This window comes from Argiope bruennichi, chromosome 8, assembly GCF_947563725.1.
Source record: "Argiope bruennichi chromosome 8, qqArgBrue1.1, whole genome shotgun sequence".
NCBI lineage: Eukaryota > Metazoa > Arthropoda > Arachnida > Araneae > Araneidae > Argiope > Argiope bruennichi.
This window is the reverse complement of record NC_079158.1, coordinates 60813290-60835746: the sequence shown is the minus strand read 5'-3', so window position 1 is coordinate 60835746 and position 22457 is coordinate 60813290. Positions and strand designations below refer to the sequence as shown.

At 28.9% G+C, this 22457-nt stretch overlaps 1 protein-coding gene across 1 annotated transcript in view; it reads right to left on the bottom strand.

Moving 5' to 3' along the window:
- LOC129981290 (low-density lipoprotein receptor-related protein 4-like) overlaps window positions 1-22457 on the bottom strand; it is a 733213-nt gene that overhangs the window by 111503 nt on the left and 599253 nt on the right. The window contains exons 11-15 of the mRNA XM_056092063.1: window positions 20254-20644; window positions 17979-18196; window positions 9745-9921; window positions 7722-7847; window positions 5690-5898 (exon numbers count right to left, since the gene is read on the bottom strand). Coding sequence (XP_055948038.1) covers window positions 5690-5898; window positions 7722-7847; window positions 9745-9921; window positions 17979-18196; window positions 20254-20644 — 1121 coding nt within the window. The remainder of the gene's footprint in view (window positions 1-5689; window positions 5899-7721; window positions 7848-9744; window positions 9922-17978; window positions 18197-20253; window positions 20645-22457) is intronic.

Genomic DNA, 22457 nt, shown 5'->3' with positions numbered 1-22457 from the left:
AACACATTTCTGAAGCCACAGCATAATAGTCATGTTATTTTTTAAATTTTATTATAGAATTAATTAAATTTTAGGTCGAAATGGACCCGAATATAGCATCAGAGGTAAGTATATATCAAGAACTATTGCAAAAGAAATTTGACACACATACATAAAAAAGACCTACTCGATCGAATTATTGAAAAATCCAGATTTTTTGTAATAGAAAAACTATGAGATAATAATTAATTAATATAGTTAATTAACTAAACTCGCTTAAACAGTTTGTCTATCTCAACAAACTTGCCATTTGAGTAATTTCCATTGACATCAGTTTTGTGATGATAGAAAGTAAAGAACAAAATTACAAAATGCACCATTTTTTTTGTTGTTGTTGATGACTGTATCAGAAAATTGAATATATATTTTCTCCAACAATTTGACAGAGTGCAGCTTTAAATTAATAGAGATCTAGCATTGTACATATTTCTCGACCAATTTAGATATCCTCCTTCAGTTACTCCTTTCTATTTTATATGCGACACTGTTTTATGACTTTAAACTATTACAAATTGTTGTATTTTAGTATTCTTTGTTATATTATTGCTTATCAATTATAAATCGCTTCATTTTTAAAGTATTAAAAAAAGAGCGAGACAATAATTAATCAATTTATCATACTGACCTATTTATATTCATAATTACTCTTTATTATTGATACCTGATTAATCATTTAACTCATGCATTGCCATTTACAAGATATCTCATAGGAAACTGCAGTAAAATGAAGTTTTTGTAAATTTCTCTGGCAGTGAACGGGTTAAAGTGCATCGCATATAATGGGAAAATTTAATGAAGTAATGTGTCATCAGTATTTTTCTAACAGGTAACTGTCTTCTATTTAATTAAAAAAACGATATTCAACGATTTATTAAGAGCCTGCTATTAACATTAATTTGAAAAAAAGGCTCATTTACTCAATTTTTTTTCTATAAACACACAAAATTCCAATCCAACTAGTGCGACAAAATTTAAACCATACGACCTATCAAGTAATAATTAAATTTTTAACATATTATCTACAGCTAAATAGCAGCTAATAAATGAATTTAAATGCCAAAATTAATAGACAAATGCTTTTCAAAAAGCAATATATTTTGTTCACTTTAACACAATTATTTCTTGAATAATTACACAAAATTGGATCATTTAATTGATAAAACACATGCTATTAAGCGACATCAATTTTCAAAATAAAACACCACTTCTTAAACAACACGAAAAAAAAAGAAACAAACAAAAATGTCATCAATAACCATTAGAACTGCACAGTATCGTCGCATCATGAATAACTGCTATCATATATGATGTTTGTGATCACGAAACCGCAAGTAAATATCTTGCAATTAGGAGTATACAAGATTCAGTTGTGTAAAACAACGCTGGAAGCTGATGAATGTGTCAGTGAAGTGTTTTTGCACGCTTTAATGTGACGCTGAAACTGGCAAAATTCTGAAAATGGTCGTTCATATGCTAACAGAAAAAATACGAGGTGATAACTATCTAATTACAGTGACGAGAAATGTTGGAAACAAATCTTTTTATAAGCGTAATTATTATGTAACTGCTTTAGTGGTGACAAAAACATTTTTCTGGTAAAAAAAAAGAAATGTTTCCACTTTTTTTTTGGTGTGGTTGGAAAATTGACAGACATATTTACTTTTTTTTAAAAAGTATTAGTTTTAATTAAATAAAAGTGAAGTTATTTATTTGTTGGAAGAGATTACATATACCTCTGTTAAAAAAATACTAATATGTAATTTTTATACATTTTATTTCATGTAACTGGCCCTCCTTTTACAGAATTACACATATTCTCTCTTCAAAACTGTGATTGATTCATACTTGATGTTTCTTAATATGAACTGAATATAATATCCTTGAAACTGAATATAATTTCGATATACACATATTCTCTCTTCAAAACTGTGATTGATTCATACTTGATGTTTCTTAATACGAACTGAATATAATATCCTTGAAACTGAATATAATTTCGATATACACATATTCTCTCTTCAAAACTGTGATTGATTCATACTTGATTTTTCTTAATATGAACTGAATATAATATCCTTGAAACTGAATATAATTTCGATATACATTCGATATACACATATTCTCTCTTCAAAACTGTGATTGATTCATGCTTGATGTTTCTTGATATGAACTGAATATAATATCCTTGAAATTGAATGTAATTCCGATGCATACATCTTTTAATTTAACGCTCATATTACCACGTCTATATATGTTAAAATTCATTTCCCCTAATTTTATAATTTTAATGATTCTAATAAAAAGACTCCTTTTCGAGACCATCAGTAATATAGTACCCCTGAGAACAATGCGACTGTTTCAGTGTGTTCTAAGTGTTTCGTATTTTTGGATTTCGATCCCTTGAATACGTCAAATAATATATTAGGGAATAAAAATAGGTAATATATTCATTTTTAGTTTCACGTTTCCCCGATATATAGTAATAGGTTACAAAAAAAACATTAGTTAAATAAAACCAATATCACTTATTTTTATAAAAATACATATTTGGTTTTAAAAACTAAACGAGCAATAATACTTCATTCAATCTTAAAAATTAATACTAGTACGTCCGGGATTTCGATTACCCTTAAATGTCCGCCGGTGTCGTTTCGGCACCGCGATGTAAAATATATAAAATCATTATAATAACTAAATAACTGCAGAGACTACTGTTAAGTAGGGTTTAATTTTAAGAATTTTTAAAATTATTTCATGTAATTATCATATATTATAACCCTTTATATTACAAAAAACTGTAACAGAACCAATTACTTAAAATTGTAAAATGAAATAAAACAATAATGTTCATAAATATTAGAATAATAAGCAAAATCGTAATTTTTGTGAGAATTTTGCAAGTTTTTTTTTATCATTATTTATCTTTTATATGCTTAATGTTTTGTACATACCTCATTTGCAACAAATTCAATTTTTCCTGTATATTTTCCGTACACCATTTTCATGCAAGAAACACACATTTTTTTTAGTTGCATTTTGTTTGTTTAGTTGCAGTTTCAATTGTACTCTTTAATTTCGCACTTTTTGCGTTTTAGAGAATTTGTAATTCCTTTAATTTCAGTATTTATTACTTGAAAATTATCACTGGAATATTATATGAAAATTCGCACTTTCTTCAGATTCGTGGTAGTCACTTTCATGCTCGTTTATGTATTCATCGGAATCTAAATTAGAATAAGACAGCTCACCACCATCCGATTCATTCTCAGAAAGCACTCGCAACAAATTTGCAATTTCATGAGGGCTTAGACCTTCTCTATGAGCCATCGTTTCAGGGTGTCTGCTCTGCATAAGGGTCGAAAATTGAATGATTTTTTGAATGATTTGAATGATTGGATGAAAATTGAATGATTAACCAGCAGATAAGCAAATGCTATGTAACGAAACACTTAGACACAACAATTTTTAGTATAATTGATTCATTTCCGTTGTGAACTCAATAACAATACATACAAGGTCAAACAAATGTGTGATAGTACTTAGAGAAGTTTGTTTTACTTAGTGAACTATCGTTTGTTGACCGACAGCTGTTTATAATGATAAATCACCTGGGTGCCGAAACGACACTGAAACGACACCACCGGACAGTCTAGGTATATTTAATTGTAAAATCACTTTTAATTAACCTAGAACCAAAAAACTTTTTCTGTGTTATCACCATGCAAAATGATTAAAAGTCACGAAAAATTTTCAAATTCCCTCCAAAAGTGCGGAAAGGAGAACAAACTAAACAGGCTCCGGTGTCCAATAGATCCCGACAGAAGTTCTAGTATTTATCATTCGATCTTTTTAAGGTCAATCAGCAATTATCAAAAGATATTTCATGCTAGAAGGAATAAATATTATTATATGAAGTTGTATTTCTAACTGAATATCGAAATATTAAAACAAAACATTAAACCATTCAAAAAATATAAATAAATCAGGATTAAAGTGATTCAAAAGCAAATATATAGATTTATTTATTAGAAAATTAAAAAATAAGAAAAAAAGCATAAAGCATCCATTACAATCCATTCATCCATTAAAAAGAAATATTCACTAAAGCTCATTGAAACCCTTTGGTTAGTTTAATCATAAACAATACGATATTTGTCATTTCGTTGAAAGGGAATTTATTTAATGGGAATAATAAATTACGTATTGATATTACATTGACGTTACTTGAGTATGGATCTAAGAATTTAAATTTTTATTCAGCCTTAGGAAAATATTAGTTATGAATGAGACTTGAAACTACATGCTAATGGCAGTTATATACCTATCTAATAAGTTTAGTTTAGTTTTATTAATGTCCCGTTGTAAAGCAACACTAGGACTATTTTAGAAAGGACCTCGTAATTTTGAACCTCGGTCAGATGACGAGGACGACACCTGAGCTGGCATCCCCCGCCCTATCACGTCACATCTGCGGGAGGACGTTCGGCCTGACGGATTTAACGTACAACAGACTCCTTTACACGACGGCACTTCGGTGGAATCGGGTCTCGAACCTGAAATCCTACAGCTCAAGAGGCGAGACCTTATCACCAGGCCACAGCGACCCTACCTATCTAATAGGAATCTCACATTTATTTCTTATATATAAGTAGATATTTCTTTCTTTAAGGAATGCATAGAATATATATTAAATTATCCAATGACAAATTATTATAGTCATTAAAGATATAAATTCTTCAAAAACGTTTTTCAGTTTTAAAGGTTCGTTTTCGTTTAAAGGGTTCAGTTTTAAAGGTAATCTTAACCCTTTATCTTGTTTATTTCACAGCCAAAATCAGTAAAATCCATAGCTTGAAATAAACATAAAAACATAATAAAAAAACATAAATAAACATGAACATAAATAAAAAAAATTATTTAATAGCCTATTTTCGGCAAAATAATGGTAAAACCTAGAATTTGAAATTTGTTGAATATAATTAAAAAAAATAATTTAATATCCCACATTCGGCAAACAAATATTCTCAAACAGAATTGGCCTAGATAGGTTTCTAAGACAGAGATGGACTTTCAACCAGGTAGACTAGACCTGTAATTGCTAAATAAAGAGGAAGCCGATCGATCATTTTTTTTATTTCTCTGGGTACCAATTGAATAAGTAAAATACAACATGTGTGTTAAAGATACAAAATTTATAAATAATAAAATATTAGATAATAATAATACTACCAGTATGATCCTATTAATTTCATAACTTTCAATTAAAATGTTTATAACGACCAAATATCTATTTCGACAAAATTGCGTACAAACGTGGATGATGGCAAATAAATAAATAAGAATTCATACTTAAAATTTAATAAAATAAAATAAATGTTAAACTAAAATATATAATTCATTTGCTAAAAGCCGTAAACTAACCCATCAACTTAATTAAGAGAGGATCTCATAATCTGTGCCGCTTTGCCCTTCAAAACACCCATATTCACCATTGTCTTCAAAACACCCATATTCACCATTGTCCTTCAAAACACCCATATTCACCATTGTCCTTCAAAACACCCATATTCACCATTGTCCTTCAAAACACCCATATTCACCATTGTCTAAGAGCGAAAGCCATTTATATTAAATCACATTCTGCATTTACCTGTTGACCAGATCCATTGATGTGAGATCTAGATATGGTGTCGTTAGTGATGTCTGACCAGTAGATCATATCCGTTTCCGAATCAAAGTCCAGTGCTCCAGCGCTACTGATGTTGCGGAATGGGAACACGACGTCTGCATCGTCTTCACAGTCCAGACACAACCACCGGACATCGCTGCGGCGTGTGAAGATGAGAAATGAGGACCACTCTATAGTGAAAACAAAGGTTTATTAGGAAACTTTTGGAGGTCTGATGTTTTATATGAATTAATATATACTATATTTTTTAAGTATGGTATTTTAGTCCAGTTTAAGGTATCCGATTAAGTTGAAAACATGAATTTACATGAAAAAGTGCATGTTTATTTTTAAAAAAAATAGCTTCTGTTTCTAGTAATTTTTTATTTTTTCTATACGTCAATTAGAAGTCAAGTTGTGGCAAAGTATTGACATGTAAGTGAAGCTTATTTATAAGTATTCAAAAATTTTAAATGCATTTTCTGAAGAACGAGGGTTTTTTTTTTCATAATTCTACTATACAACTGTCATCATATCTAAAAAATAATCAAGATGTCTTAATAAAACTTATAATTAGTGCTCGTTTTGTTATGCAGAATGTAATGAACGATGTATTTGATGTTGGATGCTTTAGAAGTGGATTTATGATTGTTTACTGTAAATATTGTTGAAAATATTCCAAAATTTCGTGGAAAATTTCATATAGTTGACTCAAACATCTTGGTTTCGAATATAATTTTTAGATCATAATTAGTTACATTAAGATATGTCGCACATGTAGTATTACAAAGAAAAATGGAAAACTGTGACCATTTATTTCTCAAAACAAACCTAGTTTTTGTAAATAAATGCTGAAATTTACATCAAAATACACTTTTTCCTCAAAAATTACATACATATTTAAATAATTTCTTTTATTCATTATTTTATCCTTATATTAATAAAGAACATCATATAAATATTTAAAGCATTTGTGCTTATGAAAAATCCCATTCAAACCTAGCTAGGTACCTCAAGATATAATAGTGGAAAATGCTTAAATGGAAGATTGTAGCCGACATGAACCGTAAGACAGAGCCGGTGCTTGAAATAGAAAGGTATTTAATACATAAAAAGATTTTTATTTTTCCAAATGGGGAATGCGATGGATGCTCTGTTTTAGTAAGTGAGGCCTAAATGAAAAATATTGCTCTGTCCTTATTTTCTTAAACTAAAATTAAGAACTAAATATCAAATGATTGGTAATTTAAAATCTTGTCAGAAGCTGATTGGAATTTATTTAATAATTAAAATAAGAACCCATGTAGGAAGTTTAGGCAAATCATTGTTTATGACTTTGTTATGGTTTTAAAAGAGAAGATTGGTCTTCATATCGACTCCAAATTATTCAATCAGATTAGCATAATAATAATTTTTCATACTATTTAAAACCTAACAACAATGACAATCTTTACATCACACTTAGCCGAAAGCGAAGACGAGATCACTATGTAAAAAAAGAAAAGAGGGTGTTAAAATATCACGAAATTTTAATACCCGTATGTGCAGCACAGATCTTGATTATGTTACACTCATAAAGGGCAGCTTTAAGTTAATATTTTTACGCACATAAAAATTATATGATAAATAATTATAATTAAATAATTATTGCAATTTAATATAAACATTGCAATAATTATTTATTAATAAATAAAAATAGCAATAATTTATTTATTATTAATTATTGCAATTTACTAATACATTGTTTGATAACCATATTTGTGATAAAATGACGTGAAATTTCCAAATAAAATAAAATGAATGTATTACTATATCAAATTTTTATGTTTTTTGATTACCAAAAATTATTATTATGTTAATTGAATCTGAATAAGGGAATGATTGTTTCAAGCGCTTGAAAGGTAATAAAACATTTGGAATAAGATTTGCTTTGAGATAGTATTAAATATTAAATTTCACACTGATAATAATAATATTGAGTAAGATGTAATATATATTCAAGAAATCCATGCACCTTTTGAACATGTCTTTTCATCGACTTGAACAGGCGCTTCAACTGTGCAAAGGCAGGTATAGGAAACATTATTTGGCATGCACAGGTGACTGCAACCTCCATTGTCTTCTGCACAAGGGTCTCTCACTAAGAAAAATAGATAGGAATTTATAAATAAAATGATTTATAATTAATCAATTGATTAAGATTTATATCTTCTTGTACACCACATTTTGAAATTTCATATTAAATCAAACTTTGAAATGAATTCAGAATTTTTCTATGTTATTTTTACTGTTTTCATGAAGTAAATAGTTATAACACTAAAAATAGATTCAGTGCTAAAAATAAAGAAGAACCCCAAAACTGAGAATGTAGATTTGAAAAAATTATTCAAAAAAATTCTTGGAATTTAACTTATGAAGATGTTCCTGTATAATAATATATTGCAAATAATTTTGATTAAAAAATCCTGCAATTTCATAAATATAAATATTGAACTTCGTTACTCATTCCGAAGAAAATTATGATTCTCTAAAATATCATTATGTTGTTTTATATCCACTTACATCACTAAATAAGTTTGTAATATTTGTTGAGTTCTATGACATTTTTAATAACAAAAGGATAGTTTATCAACTTATATATTGGATTTTTCTTATTATAAATTCTGTCACATTTAATTATCCAGTAATATCTGTAATGTTAGAATCATTTAAATGAATGAAAAAATATTTATTAATCTGGAATTTTATTACTGCTCAAATATTGAAATCCTACTTTTTAACACTGCTATCAAATTTTACAGCCTCTTGAAATCTAATTAATCTAGATCAAATACCTCCGCTAATATTCGATTAATTCTCAAAATTATTCAGTCCACAATATTTTACACGGATGGAAGAAGTAAGACCATGTAAGAAATATTAAATGTTCATTGTTTCCTTAATTACAATCTTCTCTCCAAAAATTATCCATTTTGAACTATTTCCAGCATTAATAAAAAAAAAGCTCTACTTTTGTTAAGTACAGTAAGACCTTGAAAATCGCTGTCGCTATTTTGAGCCATCTGCAATTAAAATTTATAAATGGAATAAGAATAAATTTCATATGCATACTGTGAAAGAAATGGGTGAATGAATTTTACAAAAGAGAGTTCGTAATAAAAAAATAATCATTAAGTAAAATTTTTGGGCTCTCAGAACGAAAAGGGTTTTAAATAAACATACGGAAAATGAATAATACAAAAATTTCATTAATAATTAAATGATAAAAAAATGACATTCAGAAATGTACATGAACGCATTTACTGAAACTGATTTTTTATTATTCAACATCAGGATATCTTGGATCATATGCAACAGTTTTAAAGAGTTGAAGTCTATTTAACAAAATCATACGTAATATCAAACGTAACATACGTAATAATCATACGTAACACCTATTTTGATCAGAAATTTCTAGCACAATTCACTTCCTTCCCCATGTTTTCCATAGGCCGCATAAGCAATCTGGTTCCGATGCTCTTGTTAGTTTTAGCTCCATATGTATCTAAACTAAGGAAGTCTCTTCGTGGCCAACCTGTATACTAGCTAACTCAATTATAGTTTAAGCCTGTCATTCCTAAAATCCTTCCAGTTCAGAGTCGTAGAGTACTGAAACGTCCAAAATTCTCTACCCTTTCAAAACCGTTTCGATAGTCAGGGTTGATTAAGGGGTAGTATACAAAAGATCAACCTCCTTAACTGAATAATTACTAAGCAAGTTTAGGTTTTGACAAACCTTTAGGAGCACTCAGAAAACCTTTCTATCAACCGAACCCATCTAATCTTGAGTCGACAACCAATAAAGCATGCAGCATGGGATTTCTGTCAATTACCTTCGCACATATATCAAATGTGAGGAAAATTTGATGCGATTTTCAAGTCTTTTAGGCGTCTCCCCTAGTTTTGTTGAACTGGCGTTTGAGACGTATCAGTAAGGAAGGAATTAAAAAGAAATATTATGAAGAACGAAATATATTTATGATTTTTTTTTCACTCACCATAAGGTTGTCTCAATGGATGAACAACAATAAGATCCATTGGAAAATGTAGCTTTGTGTGTAGAGTTGTAGCATTCCGTCCCGTGAACTTATTTGCTCTGTGGATGCTTTTAGTTTGCCAGTCAGTCCAAAAAAGGTGGTCTTCGAACACTGTGATGGCGAATGGGTGAGGCAAATCTGAAAGGACACATTTCAAAAGTTCTTCTGAAAGCTTATTATAACCGAAATCGAAGACATTTTCTTAGAAATGTCTAATTTCTAAGAAACATTTTCTTATTATTTTGCTAGTAATACTTCATTGATAACCTTTTGAATTTTTAAGGCTATACCATGTAACAATAAAGGCAATCTGAAAGGACACATTTCAAAAGTTCTTCTGAAAGCTTATTATAACCGAAATCGAAGACATTTTATTAGAAATGTCTAATTATACCATGTAACAATTAAGGCAATTTAATAAATAAAAAAAAATTAGATATCGAAATGTATTTGCTCAAGGAAAATTTGGATATACAATATGGTTAAATAAGGTCTTTTAACAATTATTACAAAAAACACTTTTAATTTAATATTGCAGAATTTTTACTTTAAATTAAAGAAACGAATGCAGAAGTACTGATTTTTATATTCTTTTATTAACAAATTTTGCAATTCGATTTTTATCTCTATATTAAAGATTTAACGTGCACCAAAGGAACATTACCAAATTTCAAAACCAAATATGTTACTTCAGAAACGGAATACATGTTCCATATTACTAATAACAATTTTACTATCTCTAGATTACAGATTTAACGTGCGCCGAAGACACATTAAGAAATTCCAAAATCAAATATGTTACTTCAATATATTACCAAATATGGAATATATTGAATATATATTCAATATGTTACCAAATATGGAATATATTGAATATATATTCAATATGTTACCAAATATGGAATATATTGAATATATATTCAATATGTTACCAAATATGGAATATATTGAATATATTTTCAATATGGAATATATTGAATATATATTCAATATGTTACCAAATATGGAATATATTGAATATATATTCAATATGTTACCAAATATGGAATATATTGAATATATTTTCAATATGGAATATATTGAATATATATTCAATATGTTACCAAATATGGAATATATTGAATATATTTTCAATATGGAATATATTGAATATATATTCAATATGTTGCCAAATATGTTAAGCGGAATACCTGATCCATATTACTAATAACAATTCTTCCGAATAAATTGTGCAAAGCTGATAATGCTCTACTTCCAGATGAGTGAAACTTTAGCTTATATATTATGATTGTTAGTTTGTGGTTTTCGTATGTAAGTCACATACCTGTCTTGATTTACCGTGCTATTCTAAGCACACTTCATAATTTAAATCACTTAATGTAGCCATATTTCAATCCTTTAAGAATTAAATGAATTTTCGAAACTCGGCAACTGATTACAAGATAAATATGAAAACAAAATTTACATTAAAGTTATGGTTCATTACAGAAAGATTAATTCAACTCGTGTAGTATTTACTCAATACAAAATGTTCATCGAAATACATTAACATCTTGATTACTGTTTTTAATCTATAAAACTGAAAAATATATTAAGAAACTGTTTATGTCAAATTTTTTAATCATTCAGCACAATACGTTTTGCTTATAAGAAATTAAAACTCTTGACCATAATTCCTGCATTAATTTTCGTCTATTCAGAATTAGCAATATTATCAACACTTTACAATATATTCGAAATGAGTTTTAATCGTAATATGGTATGGAAATTCGGTTTCTGAAGTAGTAGATATGAGTTTCAAATTCAGTAAAATTACTTTGGTACAAAGTCTAACACAAAAATATATACATTTTTAACCGAAAAAGAGCGAAGGAAAATCATTTTATATGAGTATGTTAAATGTACCGACGAAAGTTGAAAAGCCCTTCTACAAATGTACTGCTGGGAAGGTGTTTTACTTCCCGACGTTCCGAAATTTACTTCAGTCTTGAGCTGGTCAGATGGGACCCAAGTTACTTATTCTGAAAGTTAGTAAAACATAATGGGCTGCCTGTGAAAGAAAAGAAAAGCCCTCAAGGTGAAGTTAACAGTGGCCCTTCCAGGTCGTTTCATCTTTACCCTTGGACAATTTCCTCCTGGAAACCAAACTTCAACGAACCATCCATCCAAGACTTAAATCGGTCTGGAACTCGTCAAACGCCCCCTTCCTAGCCCATCTCCTTTTCTCCTGTTCAGGGGGTTCATCGTAAAAACTTAGTGACACACTGAAAAATGAAATTTTTTATTCCAAAAAATAGAATAGAACGAAAAAAAGAAATGAATAAAAGAAAGAAAAGATAGACTATATCACCAAAAGTGAGGAAGAGAAAGAAAAAAAAACCCAAAGTTCTAAAATTGATGGACTTCATTGAAACGAAAATGAGAAAGAAAACTAAAAAAGATGGGAAAGAAAAGCGATTTGACCGCATAGCCTCGGGATGATCAATTATGTAGGTTGTCATTTATGATCTGAAAAAAGATCCCGCCATGCCCCGAAACCCCCGTCGGAATATTGTTCAACGAGAAGATGTCGGTGGATAGGATACCATCCTCAGAGGGATTTATGGCCTAAAAATATTAACTCCCACCGAAGAAATTATTTCAAGGGAAAAAATGTGGCTCTTTATTGAGAGTCTTTTAGTGTTTATTTTTAGCAATAATATTTCATTTTAAGCTAAAAGACTGAAAGCGTATCGCATTTCTTAAAAATAGATAAAAAAATAAATTTATTGAAAAAAAAAATTAATATATTTTTACCAATGTACTGAAAAGCAAAGTGTAGTATTGTGAAGTATTTTTGTCAACTGTTTAACATATTCGCAACTAGATGGCGCCATATTCATTGAATCCAAATTCTTTTATATTAATCGTTTATTTTATTATGTTCTGAAATATTAAGTATATTTTTTCTGAAAGAATATTAGTATGCAAAATTTTAAAATTGAAGAGCATTCAAAGAGGAAATGGGAGAACTGTCAAAAAATTCAATCTGTACAAGAAAGAAAAAAATATGTTAAATAAAAGTGAGTACAAAGACAAACATAGATAAAAAAAAAATATATGCTTAAGCGTTCTTCCAAAATGCTAGCGATACAGGTAAGCAAATTTTGTTTTGCACAGAACCTATGCAAAACAAAGTATGGTTATTGGATTATATTGATTATGGATTTTTTTATAATAAAATATATGAAATGCAAGTTTGAGACATTTAACACGTAAAACTTTTATTTCCATGCTACAGAAATCATTATAATTTTCAAAAAATGAATTAAATAAAAATTTGGCATATATTTCGAACAAATGACCTTTGTCATAAAATTTGTTTAAAATTAGATGATGGAATATCACTATTTAATTATTTAACTTTTAAATTTGCAATATTTATTGATTTCAAAAACTTCAAATTTAATAATTTAATTTTCACATTTTATGATCTTTATGAACCAAGTATCAAATCACATGACTAATATTTAATTCGGTAATAGTTTATAGTGGCGATTACATGGAACTGAAACGTACTTGCATGTTATTTGAACAGTAGAATGTGGTAGTTGATGAGGAGGTTAAAAGTAATAAATGAAACATTTTTTTTTTTAATTTTCAAAAAAATTCTATTCATTTATTGAAAAAATTGATCTGCTGTAACTTGATCAGCTTTAATAACCAGAACTATTTAATAATTAAGTTTATTTTCTTCAAAACGTAACAAACACCAATTGATGCATAAGAAACTGAATTAAATTTAAATGCAACCAATATTACTGAAAAATCAGCATGTCGCCAAACACTGGTATAATTTTAGTACAAACGATTCTTAATTTTGATATTTCTTATGAAATCTAATTATATAATAGATGTGAAGTGGATTACTATGCTGTAACGTCACAATTTTTTATCCTGTAATATTTCGCAGAAGTATAATGCTTAGATTATTACTTTAGTAATGATGATTTTCATAAAATTGTAAAAAGAATATTTCTGAAAATAAATTAGAGCATCCTAGCAGATTAATACAATATGTTATGTGTAATTCAAAAATTTATAGACCCGTAGAAAGTAGATTGCTACAAAAAAGGACGGCTTATTATCAAAATAAATATTTCTAAAATCACCTCGACAATATTGTAAGAAAAGAAATGAGCAAGAATCAGAATATTCATTCTAATCTTTTTCTACATGTTTATAAATTCAACGTCAGTCTTCAATATTTTTTTCGGCAGCAGCTGTACTCAACTTATTAAAATTGATTTCAAAATGGTAAAGAAAAACTTTCAAAGAAAAAATGAGTGCGTACCAAATGTTACTATTTCAGATATTTTAAAGAAAGAAGTTTTTCCTTCATTCATATGTTTTTGGTAAAATTATTTAGAAAGAGTAGAAGTTACTAAATTACTAAAGAATTATTTTATTGCTAATTTATCATTATTACTAAATTACCGATTAAAAATGAATGCAGCAAAAAATTGTAATCGTGAGTGCAGCAAAACAAGACGTAAATTGTTGTTTTAGCTATGGGCTTTAAGCTAAAAATATTCGTGGAACTTTAGAATCGATTATGTAGCGCTAATGGTTCAGAAGCGCTGGCATGTCATTTTGGAAAGAAAAATTTATTCGAAATTTGTTATTATTCGCATCATAAGCTGTAAATTACGATTCATTTTATCATTTTTTGCATTTAATAATTTTATAATTAAATACGAATTATAGATCTCTCATTCTTCTTTTGTATTATTTCAGTCTATAAGTAGAATTTCTTTGAAAAATACCTTTCCAGACCTTAACAACTTTAAAAAAATGTAAATTCGTAGTACACCAATGTCCAAATTTACCATAAAAGTGCTTCATATTTTAAGTGGGCCATAACTTAAAATATAAACATTTCAAATAACTCCTACATAGTAACTTCCATTTCTGCATGAAAGCCATAAGAAAAATTGCCATTTAATCGATCAATAAACTAAATGCAACTCCCAATCTCTCGCGGGGGATAGTTAGAAAAAGTCCCATCGGAATACGTTCCATCAATCCTTTTCCCACCATTTATACTCCACAGTTCAAATAAATCCCATAAAACTTAAAACCAATGCCACAGAATTTCCAGCCGTGCAATTACCCCAACATATGAGGTGTGCCAACGGAAAAGAGTAAGTACCCGTCCAGAAAATATTGCCCCCTCCCATCCCTCAGCTTGTCGGAAGCGCGACCCCCCAACGGAAAAGGCAATATCCCTCCTTGTTCGCGCACAATAACGATTTTGCCCACCTTCTAAAAGTCATTTTAAACCATAAAATAAATTTTAACTCCCGCTTAATATATATAAAAATCGAGAAAAAAGACATAAAGTGTTTTAGTTTTATGTCCGTGCAGTTACTTTGTCGCTCTGGCGTTAAAGAAGTACATGTGCTCCCGCGTCTTGGTTTATTGGAGTTTCAATATTTTTTAGTTTCATCAACTTTCGACACGCTAGCTCTAGCAAGGTGCAGATTATGGTCTGCTTAAACGGTACCGATATTTCCTAAAGTATCTTTGCTTGCTCTTTTATAGGTTGAAATGACAAAGTGGCCAGGTATTTGCAGTATATTTAAGCATCGGGAATCAGGTATATTAAAAATTTAATCATGTAATTAATGATCCGCGTTTCTTCATGCACTGTTCAAGATTCTTTTTCATGCTTGTATTAAAAAAATCGTTAAAACTTTATGATAAAAATAAGAAGATAATTCTTTTGTTCAAGTCATTATTTACTGCCTTTCATACATAAATTAAAATTAGATAAATGTTCATTAATGAAAAAAAAATATTATATAGCATGCAACATAGAAATAAAATTTTCATTTTGTTATAAATATGAAAAAAAATACATTTTTTTAAGTTCTAAACACAAAATCTTTCATATTCGTACATTTATTCATCCAGTTTTGTATTAAACAGTTGGAGTAATCTCTCGAAACTTTCTCGTAAATTACCTAATAAAGGCGATTTTATCTTACATTTATATATTTTGGAAAAGTAATAAATATATACGGTGATCGGTATCCTAGTACCGTGAAAACTACGAGTATTCAGATTTTTATTTTCAGTGTGTCACATAGGAACACTTGGTGCTATATAGTATAGGGATGAAAAGCAAGTATGCAGTTTAAGCACTTTCTTCAGTTGACTGAAACAGAAATCTGGTATAGAAAAACTATTTTAGTAGCAAAATCTGATATCAAAATTTACTTATCTATGCTATTGCGTTAATGAGAGATCATGTTTAAATACATGGAAATGTTTAGACCGACGTATGGTTACCCTTTTGCGGATTCAATTCGGAATTTCCCAAAAATCTGCAAGCGATCTGCACAAATGCTAAATCTGTGTGTCAAGTTTCGTTTATCCAAATCGACGCAGTTTTTAATTTCGAATTTATATGCATGCGAAAGTACAGATGACGATATACTCCGTGGCATATATTATTATAATTTAATACATATCTATACTTTAGATGCTAAATCTGTGTACCAAACTTTACTCGTCTAGTTTTTAATGTTTTTTTTTATTATTATTATCTCGTTCCTTGCTCATAAAATAGACAAATAAACAGACTTCATAAAAATGGATTTCTCAAGATTTGACAGAAATAGTAGAAAGTGTAAAGATCATATACCAAATTTCATCCGTTTATTTCAAAATATGTTTCAAGTATCGTGTTTACAGGCAGGGAGACAAGCAGACATAATTCCATACAAGTTTTTTTTTTTTTTTCAAGGGAGGTTGAAACAAAGATTCGTCAAAATCTTGAGTTGGGATTTTTATATGATATATTTTTATACGATAAAGCAATGTAAATATTACCCGCACTATAAGTTATTTTCGATTCAATAATGTTAGATTCCATCAACTTTCGACAAGTGAAATCTGCCAATGTGCAGTTTACGGCGTCGTTAACTAGACTCGATATTTATTTACGATATCCCTGCTTGTCCGTTAAAGAATGAAGTATAAAAGTTGAGAGGTATATTCATTGTAATAATTACAATAAATAAATAAATTTAAAGTTTGATAGTATATTTAACGATTCGAATTTGCTACCGCACTATCTTTTAATGAATACATTGAATTTTCTATCTTAAAATTTTTCAATCTATCCACTTTTTAGTTACAGTTACAGAGTTATTCTAATAGGCCAAGTTTAAATACGATCAGATTATATATTTCATTATCTATGATTAATATTACTTAATTATTATTAATTAAGAAATAATAATCATCTTCATCAGAAGATTCAAATTTATTTATTTTTTAATTGTTTGTTTATTTATGTAAAGAATTTCAACCAGCTTGCATCTTCTTTTAAATATAAAATTGGTTTTCAAGTGTGCATCCCCAAATGGATATGGAATTTTTAAGTTTCTTTTTCGAGTAAAATCTGAATTATTATTATTATTTTTTAAAAATATTAAACAAAGACTATTTCTGTAAGAAACTGAATTATAACACAAAATGTTGCAAAGATTATAAAACTTATATCTCTTCAATATTAAGCTCCGAAATAAAAAGATAGTTACATACAGACTGACTCTATACCAAGAACAGAAACCTATATAATATACACTTATATGAATTGAAATCACATAATGTTGTAGAATCAGGATTTCCTTTTCTGACATGATATATGACGATATGGCTTATACTGTAACAGAGAAAAACTTTATCATTTTTTTTTCAGCACTGCTTTTTTAGTCAATTCTGGGAGCTTTAATCATGCTGGCATTACTTCACAACTTTCCACTGTTCTATTAATTTATCAAGTAATAAATGTTAAACTTTTTATGACTTGCAATAACCAAAAAAAAAAAAAGTTACCAAAGAAATGTTAGATTCTAATAATCTGAAAAAGATAGAATTGTCTAGTTTCTCTTTTTGAACATATTCCCTAAGCCTTTATCAAAACTCGGCATTCCACTATTAGGTCAATTCTGAAAGCATAAATGTTTTAATCTTTTAGCAATATAAACCAACATTACTTGTAATAAATCATTAACTTACTAATGATTAAAATTATATTACCATGGGGACGACACAAACAATAAGCATTTGTGTAACCAAAATTTATTACCCCTCAACATTTAATTTCAACAACGTTAACATCAACAATGTAAATTTAGACTCACCACGTTCTATAACTCTTCTCCTGCCACTTCCATCCAATGCCGATGTCTCTATGACGTGATGTTTGGCATCTGCCCAGTAAAGTCTTTGAGCTGGATAGTCGATTGTCAGACCATTAGGCCAAAACAGCGATGTGTCAACAATGGCTTTGCGTTCACTTCCGTCTAACATGGCCTTTTCAATCCTGGGTCGACTCCCCCAGTCTGTCCAGTACACAGTCCTGTAATGAATTATTGAAACTTGTTTTTTTAATTATTTTTCTAAATTAATTTTAATTTCCCAACTATTTTTCCTGAAATAAATTCGACATTCATAAAAGCCTTTAGAATATTTGGTCCCCATTTTTTAAATTATTTTAGATTTCTGGTTTATAGGAAAGATCATCAGTTTTAATAGAAAGCTTACAATCACAATAATAAAATGTTTTATAAAAATTATTAAAATTAATATTTAGAATGCTGCAATACTTTGTAGTTAACAGTACAATAGTACTGTAATTAACAATGCAATATCACTTTGTAGTTAACAGTAAGAACATGGCTTGCAAATGATTTGGTTCGCATGTCATAATAACAGGAATTGAACAGATTTAAAATTAAATTCCAAGGCATCAAATTTTTAAACGAAGACGATGTAAATAATTCTTAGTATTTTTATTTCTTTCTGTGGATTAACTTGAAAATGCAGGACATCAGAAAGCCAATACAGTTTAATATTTTAAACGTAACGAAAAATCGTAAAATATTGCAGATTTTTAATATATTTAGTTTTTTTTTCCCTTGAAATATCTTACGCATAACAACATTTAAGCATGTTTCGAAACAGTGTAAAGATATTATAAGTTTCAGTCATGAAATTAGTTTCTTTTAAATAGAACGTAAGTCGAGAAGTTTTGGGGGAAGGAAGGAATGTCATGAATAAGTAACGTACATAATTTTAAAGATAATAATAAGAAATGACATGAGTGATAGTATGAAAATGGAAATTAACGGAAATATAGTTTCAATTTCTTACTTTTAAATCCAATTTATAATTATTTTGAAGATTTTTTTCCAGCCCTCAATCAGGCATTATGAGTTCGTCCTCAATACCAAACTTCTGATAGCCGAGAAATAATTTCATGGGTTCAAGCATATGAAAATCTGAAGGTGAGATGTCCGGGCTGTATGTTGATTGATCCGAAACTTCCCAACTGAAACTTACAGCCTATCCAGAATGTACAAAACGTCCACGTGTAATTCTGGAAACCTGCATTCCTAGGCAGGCAGAGACAGTCTGAGAATGCCTAGACATAGCATTCTCAGACTGTCATCAGTTTAGACCAATGAAGCTCATTAGCGATCAGAAATTGGATTTTGATAATGCACTCATATTGGCCGATGGCCGTTATATGAGACCTGAAATGTCAAACTGATCCAGCGCTGGGGAAAATTCCTCAACATCACTGATATTTATCTTGAAAAATAATAAACTGATAGTATTTTATTAATTTCATTTTTTATCTATTATATTGTTTATTATTTTATCTAAAGTTAATGTACGTTACTTATTGATACCCCCTTGTATATACAAAAATTCTTTGATTTAACAGATCTCAGAAAAACAAAGGGCTCTGATTTAAATAATAAAATGTGACTAATATAAATCTATAGAATCAAGTTTTAAATAATCTGAATTTAGAAATCAGTTGATAAATATCATCACATCATATTTTATCATTAGGAGCACTATGAAAGAAATAAGAAAATGAAATTTGAGGCATTTTATCCTAATATGCATGTAGAATTCTTTCCCAATGTTATGTTGCATATATTATTATGGATTTAATTAAAAATATCAGCTTTGATATTACAGTTTAATATTTAACCATTATATAATTTAGGATTTAACATATAGTCTTTAGTTCTAGTTCCACGAAATGGTAATCTTTGGTTCTGCACATTTTTAAGAATTTGTATTAAATTAATAACGGAAAACAATATGATTAACTTTGCTTAAATGGTCCCAAATTCATCATATCATATTCCTATCCTATGTTTTATAAATATCCCCAGCAATAATATCCTCTATCAGCAATAATGACCTCTACAGTTTATTTTGATGGAAAATATTTAATAGTCCAATAAAAACCAAAAAACACCCTCAAATATCATATATTTCTATGAAATATTTTTCTACATTATTGTATTTTCTAAATCTTAGAAACCCACATTAAATAATTGAGATAAAATATCAATATTCATCTCCGGTTATTTAAAATTCTCTTAAGGAACATACCCTTCTTCGGGATTAACTACGATTGCACGAGGCTTTTCCAGATTTTTCCAAATCAAAACCCGTCGCATGGATCCATCAAATCCCGCAACTTCTATCCTCGATGTTCCGGAATCAGTCCAAAGAATTTTCTCTAATGGCCAGTGGACGGCCAGTCCTGCTGGACTGGTGAGACCATACGTGATGACGTCGTACACTCCTGTACTGTTGAGAAAGGCACTTCTGATGACGTCTGTGGTGATGTCTGACCAGAATATTCGACCGCTTTCGTAATGGAAATCCACGGCAATGGCATTTTGTAGTCCACTGAGAATTTTGGATGGTAGTTCCGTGCTGGATAAAGTTACCATACGTATGTCAGCTCTATTAGCATATACCAAATAAGGATCTGGACCTATAATTATATAAATTTTTTAAAAGATATTAATAAGTAGAAAGAAAATAAAAACAGTTTTAACTTTTCTATTTCCTTATTAATTATGATATATTTTTTGTGGTACCATGCATTACGTCTGCTGATTATGGTTGTCTAGTAACTGGTATTATAAACTTCTATTGACTATTACAAAGTATGCAAAAGACAATATACAATCATATGGATAAAGTTATCGGTATTGGGCCGTAATTTAAGTAAATTTCAATCTTTTCGTAATGACGAATTTCTTACAAGTCATCTATAATCTTACAAAAAGTTCATATGTAATTTCGAAAATCTGAATTTCATAATCGACATGAGGAATTGCCACTGCATAGGTACTTTTTATGATTGTTTAATTATTATATTTATTTTCCTTAATCTGTAGTTAAATAAGAACAAGAAATATAAGAAATTTAAATTAAAATAGTTAAGAAATGCGCTAAAAATTTAAAAATTCATTAGTATTAATAATAATATTATAATTAATAGGGAATTAATTATGTATATATTTATAGTATCGGGAAACTCATTCTTTGAATATGGAGGGAATTACATTATAAAAAATTGAAACCTAATATTGATGGATATAATAAAAGTCTTACAATTTACATTGCTTCCAAACTGTAAAAGAATATTGTTCAACATTGCTTTCCTATATTTTACAATATTATACAATTTAGTATGCTACTTAGGAAATAGAGAACAAAATTTATATTATAGGCATTCAATGCATAACTCATTCAATTTAAAAAACAGTTACAGTATTAAGATTTTCTTATGTCCAAATTAAAAATAAGGCAAGGCCAACAGAAATAAACAAATAACTGAGCAAACTACGAAGAAAACCCAGCCATGATTTCTCGTAATCTTTAAAGACTCAGATTTCATCATTTACAGCAGAGATTAAACCTTTGATCATATAATCATGAAACTGAAAGAAGATGCTCCGACGATCAAAAGAAAGTTAGAAATTTCATTTCATCACATAACTCCAGAAATCACGAAAACTGCAATTCTCAAAACAATGGTAACGCAAAGAATTTTTCATGGGCCAGTAACATGACACTATTAGAACGATTGAAAACCAATAGGAAATATTAAGGTCTCGTTTTTAACTGCATTACGCAGATATGGAACTAGAGATGCTAGATAAAATCCATGATTCCAACTTGGGGACTAGAAATTATGCAAGGCCTTAGATGTTTACGATGATCTAGATTGTTACAACGTTTCAATGTTTGGTATATATAACATTTGCCTCAATTTGTCTACTGCATCTAATATGCTGCTGAGATATAACCCACAATTTTTTATATTTTATTGCATTTCCGATGGTATCACCAGAATAATTGTTTGAATCTGTTCTGACCAATCTTATTTTTCACTGCATCATGTTAATATAGATTTAAGAATGCACGATAAAATATATGATTCCATCTTAGCGGCTAGAAACAAAGCAAAGTCTTAGAAGTCAATAATTGTCTATATTGTTACTATTTATCAATAATTGGGATGCATATAATTTATTTCAATTTTCTTACTGTCTCTAGAATTACTGAATGATTTTCTAATTTTTTTTTCATGCCATCTAGTATTCTTAATAATCGAGCACGTTAATTTCTGCATTATAGAATGCCAAATTGACTTATCGTCCTTGGGAAAAGTTTAAATTAACCCTTTCTAAGGCCGTGGGAAGTATGCTTCCCACCAAATTTATCAATCTTTGTATGAAATTATGTAGGTTGGCATAAGTTCTGACAAATTTATTTAGAAAGACAAAAACTTAGAT